Source organism: Epinephelus moara, chromosome 24 (genome assembly GCF_006386435.1).
Source record: "Epinephelus moara isolate mb chromosome 24, YSFRI_EMoa_1.0, whole genome shotgun sequence".
In the NCBI taxonomy this organism is placed as follows: domain Eukaryota; kingdom Metazoa; phylum Chordata; class Actinopteri; order Perciformes; family Serranidae; genus Epinephelus; species Epinephelus moara.
Genome location: NC_065529.1, coordinates 9,787,062 through 9,808,828, shown reverse-complemented (window position 1 = coordinate 9,808,828; position 21,767 = coordinate 9,787,062). Strand labels below are relative to the sequence as shown.

The following is a 21,767-nucleotide window of genomic DNA, read 5'->3' as shown; positions in this document are numbered from 1 at the left end:
GATCAGTGTCACTTTGCATCTGCCTCACTCTTGTGAATGTAATATCTCAAGAGCACTCGATCTCAAGAATTTCTTTAAATTTGACACAAACATCCGCTTGGACTGAAGAATAAACTGATTAGAATTTTGTGTGTCAAGAGATCAAAGGTCAAGGTCAGTGTGATCTCACAAAATACATTTTTGGTCATAATTCAAGAATTCTTGTGATAATTATGACAAAACTTTACAGAAATGTCTACTAGGATAAAATAATGTCATTTTCTATACAAAAGGTCAAAGGTCAGCTTTACTGTGACATCATAATGTTCTGCATAAAACACTTTTCTGGCCATTACTCAACGTCATATCTCAGGAACTGAAGGGGAGATATTTGGTCAGATACTGAGACTAATCTTGGGTATCCATCTTGAACCTATGCTGATTGTATAGATCCTCTGTGCTGTCGAGGGGAGGATGTGTGTACAGCATCCATGTTTTTGCAGACATGGATATAAACTGCAAGAGAAACTTGACTGGTGCACAAAGGCCTACAACCGCAGGGTGGTAATTCTAGTTAACTATTATTCCATTTGTAGATATCAATATCAAATATAAAGTATGCTTGTTTGGAGGGAAAAATTACCACTACCAGTTCCTTAAGCAGCGTCTACAACCACAAATACCTGCATGACGAGTTTTTTGAACTCCATGCTCTCTCTCTCTCTCTCTCTCTCCCTCCCTCTCTCTCTTTCTTTCTCTTTCTCTCGCTCTCTCTTTCTCTCTCTTTTTCAGTGGGATTCCTGGGAAGAAGTGTGGAACCATCATTTTCACAGCCGAGGAGCTCAGTAACTGCCGGGTTGGTATCAGATCACACTCAGGACACTGTGTCTGAGATGTACACACACACTGTGATATAAACATTCCGAGACAGGGGCCAAAAATTAAGCACTGCAGTCTGAATTCATGACATGTGTTTCAATTTTTAACTTTGCCGAGTGAATTTCAATGACCCCAGAGTAATTTTGTCATCTGCATCAAGTGGAGGAAAGTGAATTTTCACCTTTTCTTCAAAGTAATGATGGGAGGCGCTCATGAATTATTTATGCAGTCTTATAGTTTACTTTTCTTGCCACAGTGAGTAAATAATTAGACACTCCAATCAAAGACAGAAGCACATGCAAGCACACACACACCACACACAAAACATGCTTGCTGTCGTATTACAGTATGAGCTATTACATGCAAACATATGCAATTGCATGCATGGCACTAATGATTTGAATACTGAGGAAGCAGTTTGCTGTAACGTATGCACAGAATTAAGTTCAAACATCTTCACTGCTCATCATGCATATGAATATGAGGAAGCTTAAAGTCACACTGCAGACTATATAGCAGTGATGATGTTATAATACAGAGTCCTTGAGGGCCTCAGATCTCAGAATTTACATTCACATTTATTAGTTATGGTTCATAAGGGCCTTGGATTCCCTACCCAAATGCGTGTGTCTGGAAAAACACCCGTGGTCCCATTTATTCTAATAGATCAGTTCTATCACAGGTTTTAATAGCAACCCGATGTGTCAGACATTAGATGTCTCACTCTAGTGGAAAAATTGCCTACAGTGTGTACAGGTAAAACTTCACTCATAAGAAACTGAAAAAAACTGAACTGTGTACGTGTTTTTTTTTCCTCTATCAGCTGTCACTGGGTCATACAGTGAAACTCTAAACCCATGTCAACCTGAAAAATACTGATCATAGAGCCTGATAAACTTAAGTGTTTTTAACAGCTATATACACAGGGCTGCCAACTGTTCAATTTGGTTTGGACTGAGATAGTAAAATTAATTCAGATTTGACGGGGTCATAATCAGGGTCATCCTGAAGAAGATTACATTGAAAATGTCAGTAAACCCCCAAAGGAAAATAATTTATGAGAGTTCACATAAGTACATTTTCTTTGTGTTATAATGTATTTTGAGGTAAATTTTCCTTTAATTTTCTTTAAAACAAAAACAAAAAAACTATACAATAAAAATTTGACATGATTATAGTCAGGGTCATTCTGAGGACTTAATTAGAAAACCCTCTGAGGATTTTATTTTATGACAGTTCAGATATGAGGAAATTATTAATGTTAATATGTAAATTGCTCTAAATTTCCCCTTAATTTTATAAAAACCTTCCATCAAAATAACATTCCATTGCACATGGTCATAGTCAGTGTCATTAAGATTACACTGAAAATTTCAGCTAACCTGATAAGAAAAATATGTATTTATTTATATGAGAGTTTACAAATCAGGACGTTTTCAATGCGTTACAAAATCATTTCAGCTGAAACTACTTCTGAAACGGTTTGAGCAGAAATCATCTGTGCTTCCCAGCAAACCTATTGTGGCAACTGTTATATCATATTCAAACTTAATACTGATGTGAGAAATGATTGCTCAAATGCTTTTACTGTGCTCTTTGGCCACTTCACATACCAGTACCCTAACACCATGAATAGATGGGCATCAAAATCGAAGTGGCAGCTAGCTTGACTGCAGTGTTTTACAGTGCTGCTGTTGCACTGTGTTATCTTTCCATGGGCTGTCAGTGTCTTTTCAAACAGCAACATTATCAAACATCCCAGATCATCAAATACCAATGCTTTCTCACACCCCTCTGTCTGCCTGTGATACCCATGCTGAATACACCCTTTGGTGTTTCTATGAGACGCACCCTTTAGTATCTATATGTGATGCACAGCTGTCTCCAGGGTGAAACACATTGTAACACGTGGCTAAGTTGTCAAGCAGCCTCAAGTAGGCTTAGTTACCAAAACTACCTGATTAGCTTTACCAAAAAAAAGAGCATGGTTTGAATAAGTAAGTTGACATAACAACCCAGCCTCACTCCGAAGTGTTCAAATACTGGCTCTTGGTCAGTGACTTCTGGCGTCAGACACTGACAAAAATAGCTGTCCTTTTATATCAGCATGATACGCGGCCGGTCACCGTTATTCTTGAAATTGGTAACTAAAGTTGGTAACTTTTGGTTTCACACAGGACATGTACAGTGATATCCTGGGTGAAAGTCTGTTTGTTTGACCCATCCACCTCGTCTCCTCTCCTCCTCACCTCCCTAAATTGACTTTCTACTGTGTCATTTGCTCTCAGCATCGAATATACGGCAAAGGGTGCCTTCAGTGTTCGTGCCAAGAGGCATAACAAGCATTGGTATATGAAGGTCCGGTAATGAGAACATGCTGTGATTTCAGTTACAAGTTAGCTTTCATTGCATAAGAAAATGGACGGATGCCGTAAGAGTGTGTGAGAAGTGTCAACTGCATGACTTTCATGGTCAAGGTGTGAGAGTCAGCAAACCTGATAAATACTAAATAACAGCGTTTTGTTATCTTAAAACAGGTGTTTTAGATCTCCTGCTTGTGTTTATCTCATGATGATGTTGCTTGAAAACCTATTCATAGAGGGTGTGTTAGGGAATAAGAAAACCTGCCTAAACACAGTTTTCATTTATATTTATGTTTTTAGGCAGATATAAACCCTAGACATGAGCTTTTGGAAAGGTCAGCAGCATCAAATTGATGCAAGGTAAAATAAGCGATAAAGTGATCAACTATGTTTATTGGGACTCCTCAGAGTGCATTATTGGAAATATACTAGACCACTTACCAAACGAGGCAAGACAGGCTGAGTTAAAATAGTCTTTTTCTTTCACCATACTGTTTATTTAACTCAAAGTTAGGTTAGTTTAAATTGTGTCTCACTGCATAGATAGCATGCGGCTTAAGTATTGCTGCCTTGTTTTTTTCCCATTAGTTTAAGAAAGAGGCTCTGATCAATTTTACATCAAGATCAGGTAACTCAACCAGAAGAGTAATACTCAGTGTGTGAAAACAATTCTATAATGTCGTCTTTGGCCCCAGACGTTTTGTCAGCAAAATGTAATAAAGTATTGAAAGTTATATATAGTATTCATAAAGCAATGTCACTGTGACTGACGTTTATTACATGATTAGATAACACTGATGAATCAGTGCATAATAAGAAGCATTCTACTGTTGTAGCTGCTCAGTGTTGAGCCATTTTTTCTTTTATACACTGTAGTTTAGTGCAGTGGTTACCAACCCTGGTGTCAGGCCCTTCAAAGGGTCACCAGATAAATCTGAGTTGTCGTCAGATGAATAATAAGCGTTTATAAAGAACAAAAAGCAGAAACTTTCAAGTGTTAAAGCGGTATAAACAACGCTTAGAGGGAAACTGCTAATGTCTCATAAGCCATGCATTTCCATGAATGTATTTTTATGCGCATTTTGAAGAACTACTTTCGAAAGGTTATATGGAAATGACTAAATCTGATAACACTGCCTTAATTGTGCAAAATAAAATAAAATTAAATTAAATTAAATTACACTTGCTTGTTTTTTTGCCTTTGTCTAAAAAGAGTTGATGAGCTAAATGGGCTATAAAAATGTCTTTGCCAAATACATTTTGACATTGCAACTATTTAACTCATATGACTGTTTGGCTGTTTCTGCTGTTGGCGCCTTCCTGTGAATTCAAACTGTAGCCGCGGGTTATAGTTGTGCCTACACATATGCAGATAATTCACTAAAAACATGTAGGCTCCGTAGTCTGAACCAGCATGAACCAAGACCAAAATGCACTTAGTTACTTTACACATTACCACATCACAGCTTCACCCCTTCTGCCTTTACCTTTCACAATAAAAGCCCCATTTAAATTTACTCAGAGCACCTCACTAAGAGGCAACTCAACAAAATAGCTTACAGAATCACTGCATTTTATGACTTCATTTCCAGACAGCATGGAACATAGCCAATAGAGCTGACATGAAAAAACAATTAAAACTTGAAACCTGAAGATCTCTCCATGTTTCTCTGTTGTAGAAAGGTTAGAAAGCCAAGGCAACTTTAACAACCAACCAAGTTTCCCAGCAACTTCTTCTCCTATTTACTGGTAGATTACAGCCATACGTAAAGCATAGCCTATACCACCAACTTCTGACTAAACTACGCTTTGTGCAGCGCAGTTTACTGACTCCAAACCAAGTACATTTCTCTGTTACGACATTACAAAGTTTGCTTAAAATCCGCTTAAAGACAGAAAGCACAGTGCATATTTTGTGGGGAGTCACAGGCCAAAGAAAGTGGGAGCCACTGCTTTGTTCTTTACAATGTGCTTTATTTTATAAGCTGAGTCATATCAGCAACATCATGTAATTCTTTATCTGAAAAGTAACTACAGCTGTCAAATAAAAGGAAAAAGTACAATACTTCCCATAGAAATGTGGTGGAGTAGAAGTAGGATACTAAAGTGAGCAGAGGTGGGTAGAGTAGCCAAATATTGTACTCAAGTAAGAGTACTGATACTTTAGAACAATATTACTCAAGTAAAAGTAAAAAGTAGTCATCCAAATAATTATTTGAGTAAGAGTAAAAGAGTATTTGGTGAAAAAACTACTCAAGTACTGAGTAACTGTTGAGTAACGTCTGATGTATTTGTAAAATAAGAACATGAACGTAATCAATCAATCAAAAATAATAATCTGCAAATTCATGTATTTTAAATGATACCCCTTTAACTAAAACAAAAATAAATTAAATCTTTACAAACATAACATAAATCAAGGCATAAGAAACAAATATATTCTTATATATACTGGACATATATATATATATATATGTAATTATGTACTCAGAGGTGGGTAGAGTAGCCAAATATTGTACTCAAGTAAGAGTATTGTTGCTTTAAAACAATATAACTCAAGTAAAAGTAAAAAGTATTTTGCATTAAAACTACTCTGAAAAGTACAATTTATCCAAAAAGTTACTCAAGTAAATGTAACTGAGTAAATGTAACTAGTTACTACCCACCTCTGAAAGTGAGTGTAGTCAGTTACTTTCCATCAATAAAGTACACTTAGTTTTTGTAGGTTCAACTCATACTAATACAATCTAGTTTTAGCCATAGTAGGTATACCTGACAAGAACTCAGGTCTTAGGTCCTGCTGGTCACATCTTCCATTGAGTCTTAGCTAAAAACAGCCTTGAGTCTTAATTAAGTTGTGGATTTTCTATTCTAAACAGATCACAGTGTTTTTGTGGGCGTGGGTAGGGTATCAGGTCTTTCAAGCAAAAAGGCTCAAGTCCAAGTGAATTAATGACTGAATGGTGTTTAATTCAAAGTCCAGCTGTAAGTCTGAACACAAACAAGACCATGTAAATAATGAACTGTTGTTGTTCTCCCAGGACATAGCCACCATGCAGCTCTGTGCCAACAAGCTGGATAAAAAGGATTTCTTTGGCAAGTCTGACCCTTTCCTTGTCTTCTACCGGAGCAATGAGGATGGGACGTAAGTGTGTGTTTTTGTTAGGTGTGTGTGTTTCTTAAGTTATGGTAATTACATTACAGTACAGTCCATCTGTCGTTCAGTTGAGGCGAGTGTGCCTACTCTACCCTAGTTACTGACAGCGACTGAAAATCTGCCAGCAGATTTCTCTGTTGGAGCTGGTCCCATGAGGAGTTTGAAAGCTTCCTGTTTGTCAGATGGAAGATGGGCTAATAGATTTTCTTGACACTGAGACAGAAAGTTCTAATCTGTACTGGATCCTTCAATATTTCAGACACAGTTCAGGATCAAAACCCTTCTGTGAACCTGTTCATTTTCTGCCCTCATGCTGAAGATTTGTTCCAGTTAGAATGTATTTCAAGAGACTGTGCATGTCTGAATTAGCTGCCTTTGAATACTCACCCAGGGAGCGTGTAATAGACACATACACAACATAATATTCTTTAATTAGGCAAAATTTACATCTTACACTCTGAACAGGATAAGTGGTTGCAGAAAATGAATGAATAAAAGAATGAATGAAGGAAGAAAGGAAGGAAGGAAGGAAGGAAGAAAGGAAGGAAGGACATACTACAGGAGGTGGAGATGAAACCACTGTAAAAACCTTTAAAAGCCAGATTTACCTGTCTTTAGTGGGGTGCTCTTCCCAATGGCTCTGGTGCCAGCCTGTTGCATAGGTAATAACAGTCTTCTTTCTTAACTGTCTATATGTCTTTACACCTGTCTTCACTTACTCTGTTATCCTTGCATTACAAAATAAAGAAAAATAAATAAATAAAAGCCAGATTTACTGACCAATCCCAAAACAAAAAGTTTAAATGTTGAGCTGCCTCTTTGTGTCTCCAGGTTCACCATCTGCCACAAGACTGAGGTGATCAAGAACAATCTGAACCCCGTTTGGCAGCCATTTACCATCCCTGTTAGAGCACTCTGTAATGGAGACTATGACAGGTGAGCGACAACACAGGGGTCAGAGAGAATCATGGCTGTAAATGTGACATAACAAAATTACACCTGATGAGCATGCAGTGTTGATTTTGACAGCTATTTTAGATTACTCTTAGTCTTGAGACGAAAATGTTGATTCGTTTTAGTCAACTTTTAGTCGTTATTTTTTCTATATGTTTTTTTTTTTTTTAACTTTAAAGTAGACACAACAAGCAGAGCTAACTGCTAACAGCCACCACTGCATCTAACAAACACCAGAAATCCATTCAGCAGCTCCACTATCCATAGTCAGACACACATGGTTTTGCTGGCGAGCAAAACATCTTGGTGCAGACTATTTACTGGAGTTTACCAGCCTGTCGCTCATGCAGCATTTGAAGATGACTGCAAGTGCAGCCGTTCTCGGTTTACAGTGTCCAGTGGTCCACCATTAACATTCTCGTCATGTCTCGTCTCTTTTGTCAACAAAATTAACACTGTAAGCATGATGTCCAAAAGAGGGAGGAACTAAAATACAGAGTATATAGTATACAAACTCATTACTTCCTATATCCATTTCAAATGAAAAGCTCTGTAGCATGTCGGTGGACAGCATGTGTTGTTTTAAAAACAAGGCTATTATTATGAAACATCTCCAGGAATGTGTTGTGAAAAAATTCAAGGACTTGCTCCATTCCCATAAGGTAGCACGGTGGACGCGGAGCCTCCAAGCAGTCCTATGAGACAGCGCAGCAGCGATGAGCAGGTTTTTTTCATGCAGCAAAGCGAGACGGTCATTGGATAAATGCGACAAAATTGTCACTTCCAGGGAGGCTCAGCTTCCCTGGAACCTAATGGAGCGGTAGGCGGGAGAGGACGCTTGGTGTATGCATGATGATTGGAGGAATTGTCTCAAAGGCTGAACCCCTTTGTGACTGACAGCACTTTGCATTTCAAGATCAGTCCCATGCGGATATTTGCGAGTGGAGTCTTCTGACAGAGTGCCGTCCGGAGTTCCTTATTTCCATAAGCGATATAGCTCATTTTCACCGTTTGTAGACACAGTTCAGGTGTTTAAACCCATCTGAAAATCTTTGAGGTGAGTTTTGCTGTGACTCTATGGCATGAGTGTGGTTGAAAAAACGACTTCAATGAAATGTCCCTTTTATAAGTTACTGCCTCGCTACAATATGACAGATTTTATGATGTAAACTTAAAGTGAGCTTCCCCTGTTTGAAAGACCACTGCATGCTATATACTTGGTCCGTAGGAGGACTTGAACTGGCAACCCTTCGATTCCCAAGCCAAGTCATGAGTATTCCATAGCAACAAACTGAAAACTGTATAATTATATATTAGCCATGTTTCAAGTTCTTGATTGTAATGTGCACAACAATTACAGAAAAGCAGTTGACCTATAGAGCTTGGCCAGGAATACCATCAAGTCCAGGGCCCAGTTGTTCCATTTGGTCAGAATGATTCAGATTTGGAAATCCTATATTTTGCTGTCCAGGATCAGATAATCCATCTTACTTTTGTGCCGTTTTCTCAAAGCAACACTGGATTGGATCACCCTGATACAGATACAGATACAAATATACATATATATACATATATATATATATATATATATATATATATATATATATATAATTTATTTATTTATTTTTGTATAGTCATGTATGGTCCTGCTGGTGCATATGTGTGTATATGACATCAAAGTTAAAAAAAAAAATGAATTTCTCTTCCATTCCCTTCATAAAGTTTATCTTCTTCTTATCCAGTCTCAGAATCCCTTTTTTTTCCTTTTAAACAACCCTGTTTTCCCTGAAGTCTGATCACATTACTTCTAAATAACTGGGGCCAGGTGCCTTGTGTGGATTAAACCTTCTGACAGATCTGTCTGCCCTGGATATTAATAGTGGGCAGGGGTCCTGGGCCTTTTGTACTTTCTCAGCCAGGAACTTGGTCTCAAAGCCTGCATAGCAGGTGTTCTGTTCATCTGGGAGAGATGCAGATATTACCTCTTGTACTCTGCGATGGTTCTTAGTCCAGCCTACATGCTGTGATGTTGGAACCCTGGTAGACTCAACTTTTTTTTTTTTATAAAACCCATGCTGCCACAAGGAGAACATGCAAACTCTACACAGAAGGGCTCCCTCAACCCAGGTTTGAACCATGAACCCTCTTGCTGTGATGTGACAATGCTAACCACTGTACCACTGTGCAGCTGTGCCGCATCGTAATGACAGAGCCAGCTAAATATGTGAAGAGGAGGTTGGACTCTGTGCTGGTCAGAATAATGCCAGCAGTCGGCCGTGCTCTCAGTCTCAGGCCAGTGCTGGTGTTATTGAGACCAATGTGGAGGCAATGCAGCAGCAATCTCACAAATATCTAAGTGACTGTACTTACACTGGCCATAAACCATTAATCCAGGTTAAAGCTTGACCTAAGTCGTGTTATTGGGTTTTTTTTAACCTAACATCCAAATCTATTTTAAACTATGGCCTTGTAGAGGGGAAGAGCAGCCAGAGTGAAATCACAGCTATTCAGTCCCTGTGGGGTCTGCCCATCGGTCCGACATCCCATTGTTCCGACCATATTAAACCCATTGTTCCGAAGTCCCGTTGTTCCGAAATCATCATGATGCCCTGTGGTTAAGGTCTGGTTAGGTTTAGGCACAAAACCCACTTGGTTAGGGTCAGGAAAAGATCATGGTGTGGGTTAAAATGAAAAAGAAAGTGGCAAANCAGAAGCACATCAAGCTCGGCGAGTTTCACCACCTCCTCCAGGAACTCCGTCTGGATGATAGCCACTTTCAGCGGTACTTCAGGCTGACTGGGGCCCAGTTTGAGGACCTGTTGGTGAGGGTTGGCGCCAGGATCTCCCGGCAGGACACCAGCTACAGGCGCTCCATTTCAGCTGCGGAGTGCCTGTCCATCTGTCTCCGGTGAGTAGCAGTATGTTGTGTCAACAACTGGACGTCAGGGCATCAAGACGTCACTGACGCGTCCATCGCGTCGCGCTAGACGCGTCCATCGCGCCAGGCGGCGCGAATTCGCGTCTAATCGCGTCTTTGCATTGACTTTGTATGTAATCTCGAGGCGCGAAATTGCGAATTCGCGCTCGGTGTGAACGCACAGTAAGGCCGTTACTATGGCGTCCCTAGCAACGGAGCAGCAGAGCAGCGGTGATACCTCAAGAAATAAACACCGCAGAATTTTGTTGATTGACCAGTCAGAATCAAGTATTTAAGAGTGCCATGTTCTAAGCAAATTTACTCTTCTGTGCTTTGGAGGCTCGTATCTCCGCAACGGATTGGTCGATTTGAGTGATTGACACTTCGTTTGATTTGTTAGAGCCAATAGAATGACGCTATACCCACCAACATGAGATTGACAGCACTGTAAGCCAATCAGAGTCAGCAGAACGCCGTTGTGGGGGAGGTGCCGGTTGCTGAATGCAGTCATTGTTATGCTCCCCCCCCCGGGTCCTGAAGCCCATCAGGTTCGCCCAGATTCATTCGAATGCAGCACAACATGTCAGTCTACCAGAACGTACCGTGTGGCCGAATTAACGTTTCACAGCAAAACAACAGCGGTAAGAGAAATCTTACAACTATGGCTCGGCGAAACGATTTCTGTTGTTGTTGTTCTTTGGCCTCTATCTCTCTGATGCTTTGGTGTTAGGGTGCTTTGGCGAATATATGTGGAAAGAGCAGTGTCTCTGCTTCATTTGACATGAATGGTGTGTGTTTTGCATAACGTGGCATTGTGATAGAGCCCGAAATATGACGAGTAGGTGTGGAGTTTGATTTGTTGTTATTTATTTAGTTGTTGTTTGAGCTGTGTTTGGGGCATGTAAAAAGGGTGTAGCCCAGGTTCTGCTGTTTAATTTGATGTGCAGCATATTCTTCGTGATTAGTGCATTGTTTCACACTGTTTGCAAAGTTGTTCTCAAAGTGCTCATTCTTTGTCAAAATACGTTAAAATCATGTGGAATTATTCAAATTTTTCCCAGGGGAGAAACCCCCGAACCCCCGGGTAAAGAATTGTTCCCACTTCAGGGCTAAAGCCCCAGATGTTTTCAACTCCTAGCAACGCCCCTGCTTGGATCTCACATGCACAAACGCGTGTACATGCACATTTTTTCTTCTTTTCTTTAATTCAAAACTGGACTCTTACCTTGACTTCATTGTTTCACTTTATTGTAACCAAAACTGTCTTTCTTTTTTTAAGAGCAATAGCAAAATTTAAACAAGGATCCCACAAAAATAATAACGAACTAACAGTTTGTCAAACATTGTCCTGTTCAACCTCAATGACCACACACTGCCTGGAGCTATCAATTAAAACCCAGGTGATAGTCATAGCTATTTGTATTACTCCACGTACAAATTCTATGAAAAAACAACAATGAATGTCTCCACTAACAAGCATTGTGTGTGTATCCAAGCCAGATTCATCTTCTTCCTCTGTGCTCCATTGTTGTCCAGACACTATTAAAGCCTCTGGAAACCCAAATCCACAATAGCCTTCTAACTACCTATGTTGTCTTCTGCTTGTTCCCCCGTCTGTCACTACCCCTTTTGTGTTACTATGTAAGCGTCTTTGGGTCATTGAAAAGCGCTATACAAATTAAATGTATTATTATTATTATTATTATTGTTATTAACTATGTAATTTAGGGTCTTATGTACATAATATTAAACATGTAAAAACAATTAGAAGTCAGTTTCCATCCAAATTCAAAATATCTGTCTTTTAAGTTTTTGTACATTCTCCAAATTGGGTTTGATTTAGCCGTGGTTATCTGTGAGATTTATTACGCAATAAATTCCAAACCAATATAAATCATCCGTCAGTTGTCTCATCCCGCCCCCCAGTGGCAGCGCAACAAAACCTTTCTGCTCCAGCTAAATCTGCCTCTTTGAGTCTGAGCCAACAAACAGCTTTCTAGTCTGATGTTTAGAAAATACAGATCGTAAACTGGCTGAACCGCTCGGCTGTGACGCAGCAGAGGCTCTGCCTCCGGCGGGCTCCCAGCAGCACTCGAATCAGGTTGACCGGCTCCAGAGCCCGGACAATCCGAGCCTTTGCAGCTCATGGAGCTGCAGTAAGAGGTGGCTTGTGAGCGGCCAGGCTTGCCCCCCGGGCCCGGTGCCAGTGACGGCTCGTGGGGAGGGGACGTAATGTGCACCCTTCCTCACCCCTAACCCCAACCCCAAGCAGTTAGCTTTGCTACGCATAAACATATCCCCAATCGCGGAGGTGATGCTGCGGGAAACAACACAATTTTAGCCGGAGGGGAACATTATTCGAGGCGGGCAAATACTTCTACACAACGCCAGAGAGACGGCCGGCCGGCACCGGTCTCTCCCGCTTTGAGGGTCGGTGTGTGTGTCAGAGTAAAGACATATTTAATCTATTAAGACTGGATGTGTTTGAATGAAAAAGGCTATTATCAGAAAAACGGAGCAGATTTATGTTTTCAATGAAAACGTATCTCAATGAAGAAAGGCAAAGCGCTAGCCTCCCGTTGTCATTCATCGGGATTCATCATTGCATGTAAAAGTTATGCTAACTATTCTACGAAGTAACATTAATATGAATCACAAAACATTTTGAAACTTACCATTCAGTGACCACCTGAAAAGAATCATTTTTAGCTGGCAGGGCTTCTGCTTCGTCCTCTGAGTCATCAGAGGGCTCAAACATGTACGGCTGGATGAAATTTGTGGCAGCCATTGCTGAGCCAGGGAGATGTCAATCAAAACGAGGGAGATCAGAGCGTTATCTGCCACGCCCACTCTGTCCTGGCAAGTGGTCTAAACAGCAAAATGAGCTGTTTTTAAACCAGGTTTTCTAATAGTTATGAATGGTTATTTTCACTCAGACTTTTGTGGATGATTAATGAGACACTCGACTTTGATATAATATATGCATTTTTACTATTTCAAGCTGTGTTTCCAAAGGCTTTAAAAACAGATCAGTGAGCCACACTGTTGCACTGGATGACGTGTTCCTTCATTACCATGAATGCACACACTGGTTGATTTTCACTCAGTCCCACACTCACACCATCCTGCTGCCACAAATAGCCATTGGAGCACCAAATATGGGTTTATTCCACCGTTGAAAAAAGTCCCCGACAAATGTACTATTTTCTCCTGTTCAATTAACATTTGCTAAAAACAACAGTGACCAAATGACTGGGGAAATTGTTTAGGTTTCCTTTCCTTTTTATTTTAAACAAACTATATATCTGTGAACTGTCTTTAAAGATGTACATCTTCAATAGGAACACATAGGCTTGGGGCTGAGTGCTACAGACAGGGTAGGTGAAGTTAGAAAGTATTGTGATATGGACAAACACATTGTTGTTTTTGGTCTTTTAATGTGTTCACAATAGAAAAATAATAAAATAACAAATATAGTTTTTAAGTTTTAGAAAAAGATGAAAAAGACCTTGAGGACACACAAAAGCCCCAGTTTCATGTGTGACATGGTTTGTGATGATTTTAATTTGATAGTTTGGTTCTTTGCATCAAAATAGGATTTTTCAGAGTTTCCCAGCAGTGGCTTTGTTCGGCTATGCAAACACAGCCTCCCTCCTTCCTTCCTTCAGCCACCTTTTTGAAAAGGTTGGCATTATGATATTTGTGCATATCCAAAACCACCTTGGTCTCCCTCCGAAGTTGTCAAAAATCAGTGCTTGGTCAGTAACTTCCACCGTTAGACACTGATGAGAACAGACATCCTTTTATATTGGCATGATACACAGCCGGTCACTGCTATAGTTTAATGGAAGGGAAATGCGGCAGGACAACAACAGTCCAACAACCACCAATTTTCACTTGTGACGTTGGTATGATTGTAAAGCCAAACACTGTTATTTTTAGCTAAACCCAACTACATTGTTGCCTAACCCAACAACATGCGTGTAACGTAACTTTGTGCATTTGTTGAAGTAAAAAAAATGTTAATTTGCAGTGTTGTACTGACGTAATGCATTTATTTCAAGAGACTGTATGCAAACTGTACGTTTCCTGTGAAAATGGAAGTGTATTTCGAAAAAACAGACAATGCATGTAACAGGCTGAAGTTGACATGGCGTCCCAGAACGCCAACAGCCAACACACCTTGCATGTCATATGTCGGTATGAAAAGTCCATGACCAAATATTGATATGCAGCAAGGTCGGAGTGAGAATGTGTTGGAAAAACCTGTTGATATCATAGTCTTTCATAATGTTTAAAAGTAGGTGTTTTTCTCCTTCTGACCAGGAATGTGGGATTTTCTTTTGGGCATGCACTCAACCTCAGCCCTGTAAACTGTTGGTTTGTGTACAACGTCTCCATGACAACGCACAAAGCCAACCATAAACTGACAAGAGGCCATGTGTCTCAAACTGCAGTAAAAACCCCAACTGAGGCGCATATTCTGAATACGCTGTATACATGTCCAGAGAATGCTCCTAAATCTAATACCGGCATATCCTACTTGTCTTAATCGTAAAATGCTAAATTCAGAAAAAGGCCTAATCAGAAAATCCAAATGGAAAATGCTGTTTACATGACCTGTGCATATTTAGAATATTGTCATATTTGGAATAACAGTGGAATATTAATGTGCAGGTAAACATAGTCAGTGTGAACAGCACAAATGACGTGGAATCTGATCTTTTCCATTCTGATTTACTGTAGGCCACTTTCGTACGTGCTCCTAAATGAGATACATTTTTTTTGCAATGAGACCTCACTTTTACGTCACTCGGCTGACCTGAATGTCCTGTGGAGAGGTACTGAAGTAACCATTGACATCCTGAAATTTTGGATGAAATCTGTTGCAGTGAAGCCATTCATCACCACCATATCACCACTCTTGGCTCCAACTCCACACACCTCCATACAAAAGTAGCAGCCCTTGCTCCACAAAAAGCTATAATTAAAAATTCAGCTCTCTTTCTGCTCATCCTCATTATCATCTGCTCATGAATTCGTTGGCTCCCACTGCACATCAACTTATAAATGAAGCCATGAACTCTGACTGTACTGGCCCCCATGTTTACTTCTGTACCACAGTGTGCTGTGTTTGATGGCTTTGCTATTTGTCTTTTGCTCATGCAGGTCAGTTCAGAACAGTGACTAGTTCACACTGGAATCTCACATTTTTATAAATCATGTAGACAATGCCACACAAAAAAAAAATCGAATCTGAGCAAATTATCCAAATGAAGTACGAAGTCTTATAGTGTGGACGTAGCCTAAGGATCAGTGCCAAAGATTCCTATAATATCCTCTTTGATGAAATCTGACACTGTTACTCTGCATCATAAAATGTGAAACATTCTTTGATGTGAAGGCCAAGAGAATTTTAGCTCCTGACTTACTTTCTAAAACTCTATTAATCTTTTTTCTCTGTTTCTTTTTATCACACACTTCCTCCCTCTGTGATTTTCTCCTCTGTCTATCTCCCCTCCCTCCAGGACGGTCAAGGTGGATGTATACGACTGGGACAGAGATGGGAGGTGAGTTCTCATGCTCGCTGTCTGTCTTTTTTCTTTTCTTTGGTATTCAGCTCCAGATTAAATCCCTCAAATGTCACACCTTGTTCTGTCTGACCTTGTTCAGTCTTATCATTAGGAATTAGAACTAATGGAGGGCTGAGCTCCACCCGCCTTCCCCACACGGGGTAATAAATCAAAAACACCTTGCAGGTAAAAGGTTGCAGCTGAGTGGACAGGAGATCAGTGTTTATTAGCGCTTACCACAGTCCTGACACAGCTTCTGTTTCTCTCTGATAGTGGGCACAGTAGGTGCTCCTCTCACAGATTTGTGGGTTTAACTGGGAACATCATGTGGGTGTTTCGGCCTGTCTGGCCCAGTGTTACTGATTTCCATAAATTTCAGTTAGGATTCACTTGAAATTCTTGTGGTATTTTATAAATCCCCCAGCCCCAGATTTCCAAATCCCTATCCTGCAATCTGCAAGACACGAGGAAAGTCAAGGTAAATGTTTGTCTTGGAGTGTTCCAGCAAAGTATGTCAGTCTGACGCAGCCATCAGGCAGTAATTCTGTTGCATATCTGCACAGTCAGTTGCTCCTTCAAGTTTTGACAGACAATTATATTTTGTCTATCTAGTGCATCATGGCAAGGAACTTTTATTTTGATGACAAGATGTTATCAGAGTAAAAATAATCATTTATATTACTTGTTCTTGCATTATTCAGCCTAGCTTAAGCACAGGTGTTCTAATTCATATTCCTGCAAGTCCAAGTTCTCCACACCGACACCCCCCATACTGTGTATTTAATGTATAAATCAAGTACCACACGTGGTTTAACAAGCAGTCACCCCAATTAGGACTGCGTCCTCTGACAGTTTGCCAAAACACTTTTCTATTCTGACATCACACTAACATCACCAGGCTCACAGAGCAGATGCACTTTAGCAAAGCAAGGTGTAAATACTCAGTGATCATGTAATTGTGACGCTGGATTTCCACTGGATGCGTGTCCGTTGCGGAACGGCAGCGCTGGTTATCCACTGCGTGCTCCGCCGTCCGTCAATACCCACCGGCTGCGTTTGCTGTGCGGTGCAGTGCAGCTCCGCCGGAAGACATCTCGGTGCACTGCCATGATTAATATCTCCTCGTCCATGGTGTTCACGGGGTGAAATGACGTCTGAAAACCTCTGACCTGTTGACTTCAGGCCTGCCTCTGCCCATTATGTAGTTTTCAAGGTGTAGTGCAGGGAAATATGATCCGCCATGAACACTGTGTATTTTATTTTGAAAATTAACCGGATGTTTTATTGTGTTTCTGTGCATGACTTCCTGCCCCGCACGATCTGCTCTGTGCTGAATTGCTGCGTTGTGCTCCGGCGTCCGGCAAAAATAGAAGTCCTGCGTATCTGTTGCGGAGGGCTCCGGAGCCGGAACGCAGCACAGCCGCAGCCGGTGGAAACACACACATTGACTAGAATTGAATCCTATCGGCTCCGCTGCCGTGCCGGAGCGCATACACAACCAGCACGCATCTGGTGGAAATAGGCCGTGATAATTACATGATGATCATATTCATCAATGTGTGTGTTTCCACCGGCTGCGGCTGTGCTGCGTTCAGCTCCGGCACTCCAGAGCCCTCCGCAACAGATACGCAGGACTTCTATTTTTGCTGGACGCCGGAGCACAACGCAGCAATTCAGCACAGAGCAGATCATGCGGGGCAGGAAGTCGTGCACAGAAACAAAATAAAACATCCGGTTAATTTTCAAAATAAAATACACAGTGTTCACGGCGGATCATATTTCCCTGCATTACACCTTGAAAACTACATAATGGACAGAGGCAGGCCTTAAGTCAACAGGTCAGAGGTTTTCAGACGTCATTTCACCCCGTTGACACCATGGACGAGGAGATATTAATCATGGCAGTGCAACGAGATGTCTTCCGGTGGAGCTGCACCGCTCCGCACAGCAAACGCAGCCGGTGGGTATTGACGGACGGTGGAGCACGCAGCGGATAACCAGCGCTGCCGTTCCGCAACGGACACGCATCCAGTGGAAATCCAGCGTTAGGAGCGGCAGGAGAAGGCGGCATCTACATCAGATCCAAGTAGGCCCTATTGATGCTGATGCCCAGCCAACAGATAAATTAAATTAAATTTTACCCTTGAATTTACCTGTTAATAATGTGTATATTAGCTGTAACATAGTTTTTTTACTCTACCGTTAACGTAGCCTAGATTACCATTATTCCTATTAAAACGTTTTTTGCTTGGATAAATTGTGATAGGCTATAAAATAAACTATAAAGACATACAGTAATAAAATAATAATAATTAAAGACACAATCAAAACTGTAAAGTGATGTGGACTGTCATACAAACCTCCAGTCAACTGTAAACTGTATATTATTTCATTATTAATGCCCTGTCATGTATTATTAAGTCCACACAGCGTGTTGTTTGACGTTATGTTCCTCTAACGGTTGTTGTCAGTCGGAGTTGGCTCGCGGACACGTCAGTTACCGTTTGAAGATGGTGAGTTGTGCCGGCCAGCTATGCAGTGTTAGGCGTCACGACACTATGGAGGATTCTGGGTAAAATCCTTCAGCGAAGTGAGGTCTGATGCGCACTTTCGAAAGGGGTGCATTAAGGGCGCAGGTTTGCACCCCTTGATAACAACAGAAGACAATTGGGACACCCTACGCACTTTCGCCCCTTAGTGGGAGCGCGCAATTAAGGGGCACAAGGGCGCAAGTGCGGGTATTTTGACAGGGCCTTTATAGTGGCGCAGACCCGGGAGAGTCCGAAATCCAGCCAGGCAGGACAGCATGGGAGAAAGGTTGATAAACCTTGTTTCACAGCCGCTGTCCTTTTTGATAAAAGACGGGATGATTTTATGACCAATGAATTAAAGGACAACGTCTGGCAGTCCATTGTCCAGCTTGGTGGCTGCGGTGAGAGTGGTAAGTGCTAAAGAAAGTTGATGTTGACGCTTGTTAAACGTTAGCTTGCTAGCTCGCTGCTGCTGCTGCTGTTACTCTCGTCCATGTTGGAACACAACAACGCGAAATTCCACACCGCGTCCGTACCGCGCCTGTGTGTATGGTTTGAGGGCGGAAAAGTGCTGCGCGAATATTCCGCAAATCCGTCCCGCATTTCCGTATCGCGGCAGTGAGAATGAACCTTAACTAACTAATAACGCCTTACTGCCCAACACTGATAGTGAGTAGTAGTAAACGAGTGAATAATGTCAGACACAGCCACAATGTTTAGCCTATTTATAATAACTTCCACTTGGAAAATCCTCACATCATGTACATAAAATCAAACTGTGCTGATCCAACTCTGCCTCTGTTAGTTTTTAGCCACCATAAAATGCCCACCAAAAAACCATTCATATATATTCTGAATATTTTCACCACTTTACCTTGCAGTCATACAGCCTTTTGCGACAGGGAATATAAGCTGTTATATCAAGGCCACCAGACTCCATTCCGCAGTATTGATTGGTTAGTGTGTATGGTAAAGCAGAGCTAATATTCAAATATAGCGTACACTGACACTGATACTGATTTTTTTAGCTGGCTGAAATACGTTATGCTGCAGCGGCTGTTATGGCATGACACTTTGGCGAGACACCAGCCAAGCTGCATCCTGTTGCTGTTTTACCACAAGAGATAGCCGAGTTTCCAGTTGGGATAGTGACAAGATGTGTTCTTTTCCTAACCATAACAGAGTGGTTGTTGTGCCTAAACCTAACCACATGGTAACTACAGCACTGTTGAACCATAACATCTTTATGGATCTGCTATGTAATAACGTGCAAATGTAACATATTCATAGTTTGTGGAAATGTGCAATGTCAACACTGAGTTGCATTTTTATAAGCATTGAACATTTAATTTTAAGGTAGAACCATATATTTTTTCTGTAGAATGACAATTAATCTATTGTTTAACTACTGAAGCAAGAACATCGCAACAGAAAGGTCAAAACATTCTCACTCCAACCTCGTCACATATCGTTGCTTGGTCGTGAACTTTTCATTTTGAAAGACTTGGGTATCAACAGGTTTTTTCATCACGTTCTCACTCCGACCTCATCACATATCAATGTTTAGTCATGGACTTTGCATGTCGACATATGACGTACAAGGTAGCCTGGGCACATCTGTTCTTGACTATCTGGATTGCTGTGTCAGCTTCAGTCCGTTACATGCATTGTCTATTTCTAAAATACACTTCACAGGAAATGTACAGACAATAGTTTTCTTCTACAACACACTTGGTTACGTTTAGTCAACATACACATGTGGTTGGGTTTAAGGCAACAAAAACATGTGGTTGGATTTAGCAAAAAAAAAAAAAAACAGGATTTGGCGTTACATAAATATGGGAAGCAAACACCAGCCTCCATGGCACCTGGCAAACGTTAAAGAACTTTGTTTTGTTTTTTTTGTCAGTGTCTGACACGGAAGTCACTGCCCAAGCACCAGACTTAAGAATGAGACCGAATAGGTATATTATAGTAATATATATATACATATATATATATATATATATATATATATATATATATATATATGTAATGCTGAGGGGACAAGTGACACAGTGTACAAAATAAAATGTACAAAATAAAAGAGGAAAAAGGAGAGACATCTTGTGAAAATAGGACAGTGCATCATATTTATGAATTACAGTGCCAAACTCTCCTGCATTTCCTGTCTCTTCCTTCCTTTACCCGAACCTTATTGCCTTGTTATTGTTCCCTGTCCTCCCCCTTCTCATATTTCATCCTCTTTCTCTTCCCATTGGGAGATGAACTCGTTTGCTCCTTGAGGATTCCCCTTTAAATACCAGCATTACCCAGGCAGTGTTGGTGCCACGCACAGCTTCAGGTGGTGATATATTGAGATGCAGAGATGATCTTAGGGCATGCAGAGAGTTGATATTTACCAGTCTGATAATGCTGGAGGGGATTTTGTATCATGTTCAGATGAAAAGTTACGTGTTGAACTGCTGCGAACCTTGTTTCTCTGAGGGATCCTCTTAATAGGAGAAGATTTAATAGCCAGATTTTCATTCTGGCACAGATCAAGTGCACAGTGACCATGTGCTGGGGATGTAGAGAAATTACAGGCTAATTCAAATTCTGTTTTATTATGAACTAAGCAGTCTGTATGTAGTTAAGATTAACAGACCTGACATCATCAGTCAAGTATTTACAGTGTTTGATGTTTCCCTGCAGATGGTTAAGTCATCATCTGAGGGGAGCTTTTTTTTACATGTTTTGCACAGTTATATTGCATCCAAAACACACACCTTGAGACAACATGAGAGAAATGCTGACTGCATGAGGATGAATGAAGGGTAGTGAATCAGATAGCTCAATTAAGAACAAATTGAATATCTATCTATCTGTCTGTCTGTCTGTCTGTCTGTCTATCTATCTATCTGTCTATCTTATTATAAAAGATATATACATAGCGATACAAAACTATTATTTCCTTCAAATTGTGGTTGCAAATCTGTGTTAGTGCTCAATGGGTGACATGTCTGGTAGTCTCACCACCAGACAATCAGAGATCTCCGCCTTCTGATAGTCTGGGGACACTCCTTTCTAAAGTGTGTTTAACACACCGGCGAAAACGGCCGGCAACAATGCAACGCCTCTTGCATTTTTGAAAAGGACACGCCTTCTCGGAAACGTGCACTCCCCCTTTTCTCGTCCGCAAGGAAACAAACACACGGAGAGCTTGAAAATGGATGCCGAGAGATTAAACTCTGTTTTATCAAACGTGTGCTCATCCGTTAAGAAAATATTTTTTCCAGCGGATGTCTTAGTTACAACATGATTGAGCTAACTGGAGTAGTTTCATGCCGTATCCGACAACGGGAAGCTTTTAACAGATGACGTCCTGATGTTAGCTTTGCTGCTAGTGTTAGCTGTCCCTGTCAGCTGTAGCCA

General features: G+C 40.8%; 1 protein-coding gene across 1 annotated transcript in view; it reads left to right on the top strand.

Moving 5' to 3' along the window:
- Positions 1–21,767, top strand: part of LOC126385360 (copine-9-like) — a 329,179-nt gene that overhangs the window by 233,064 nt on the left and 74,348 nt on the right. The window contains exons 7-10 of the mRNA XM_050036928.1: positions 772–835; positions 6,263–6,366; positions 7,210–7,314; positions 15,778–15,819. Coding sequence (XP_049892885.1) covers positions 772–835; positions 6,263–6,366; positions 7,210–7,314; positions 15,778–15,819 — 315 coding nt within the window. The remainder of the gene's footprint in view (positions 1–771; positions 836–6,262; positions 6,367–7,209; positions 7,315–15,777; positions 15,820–21,767) is intronic.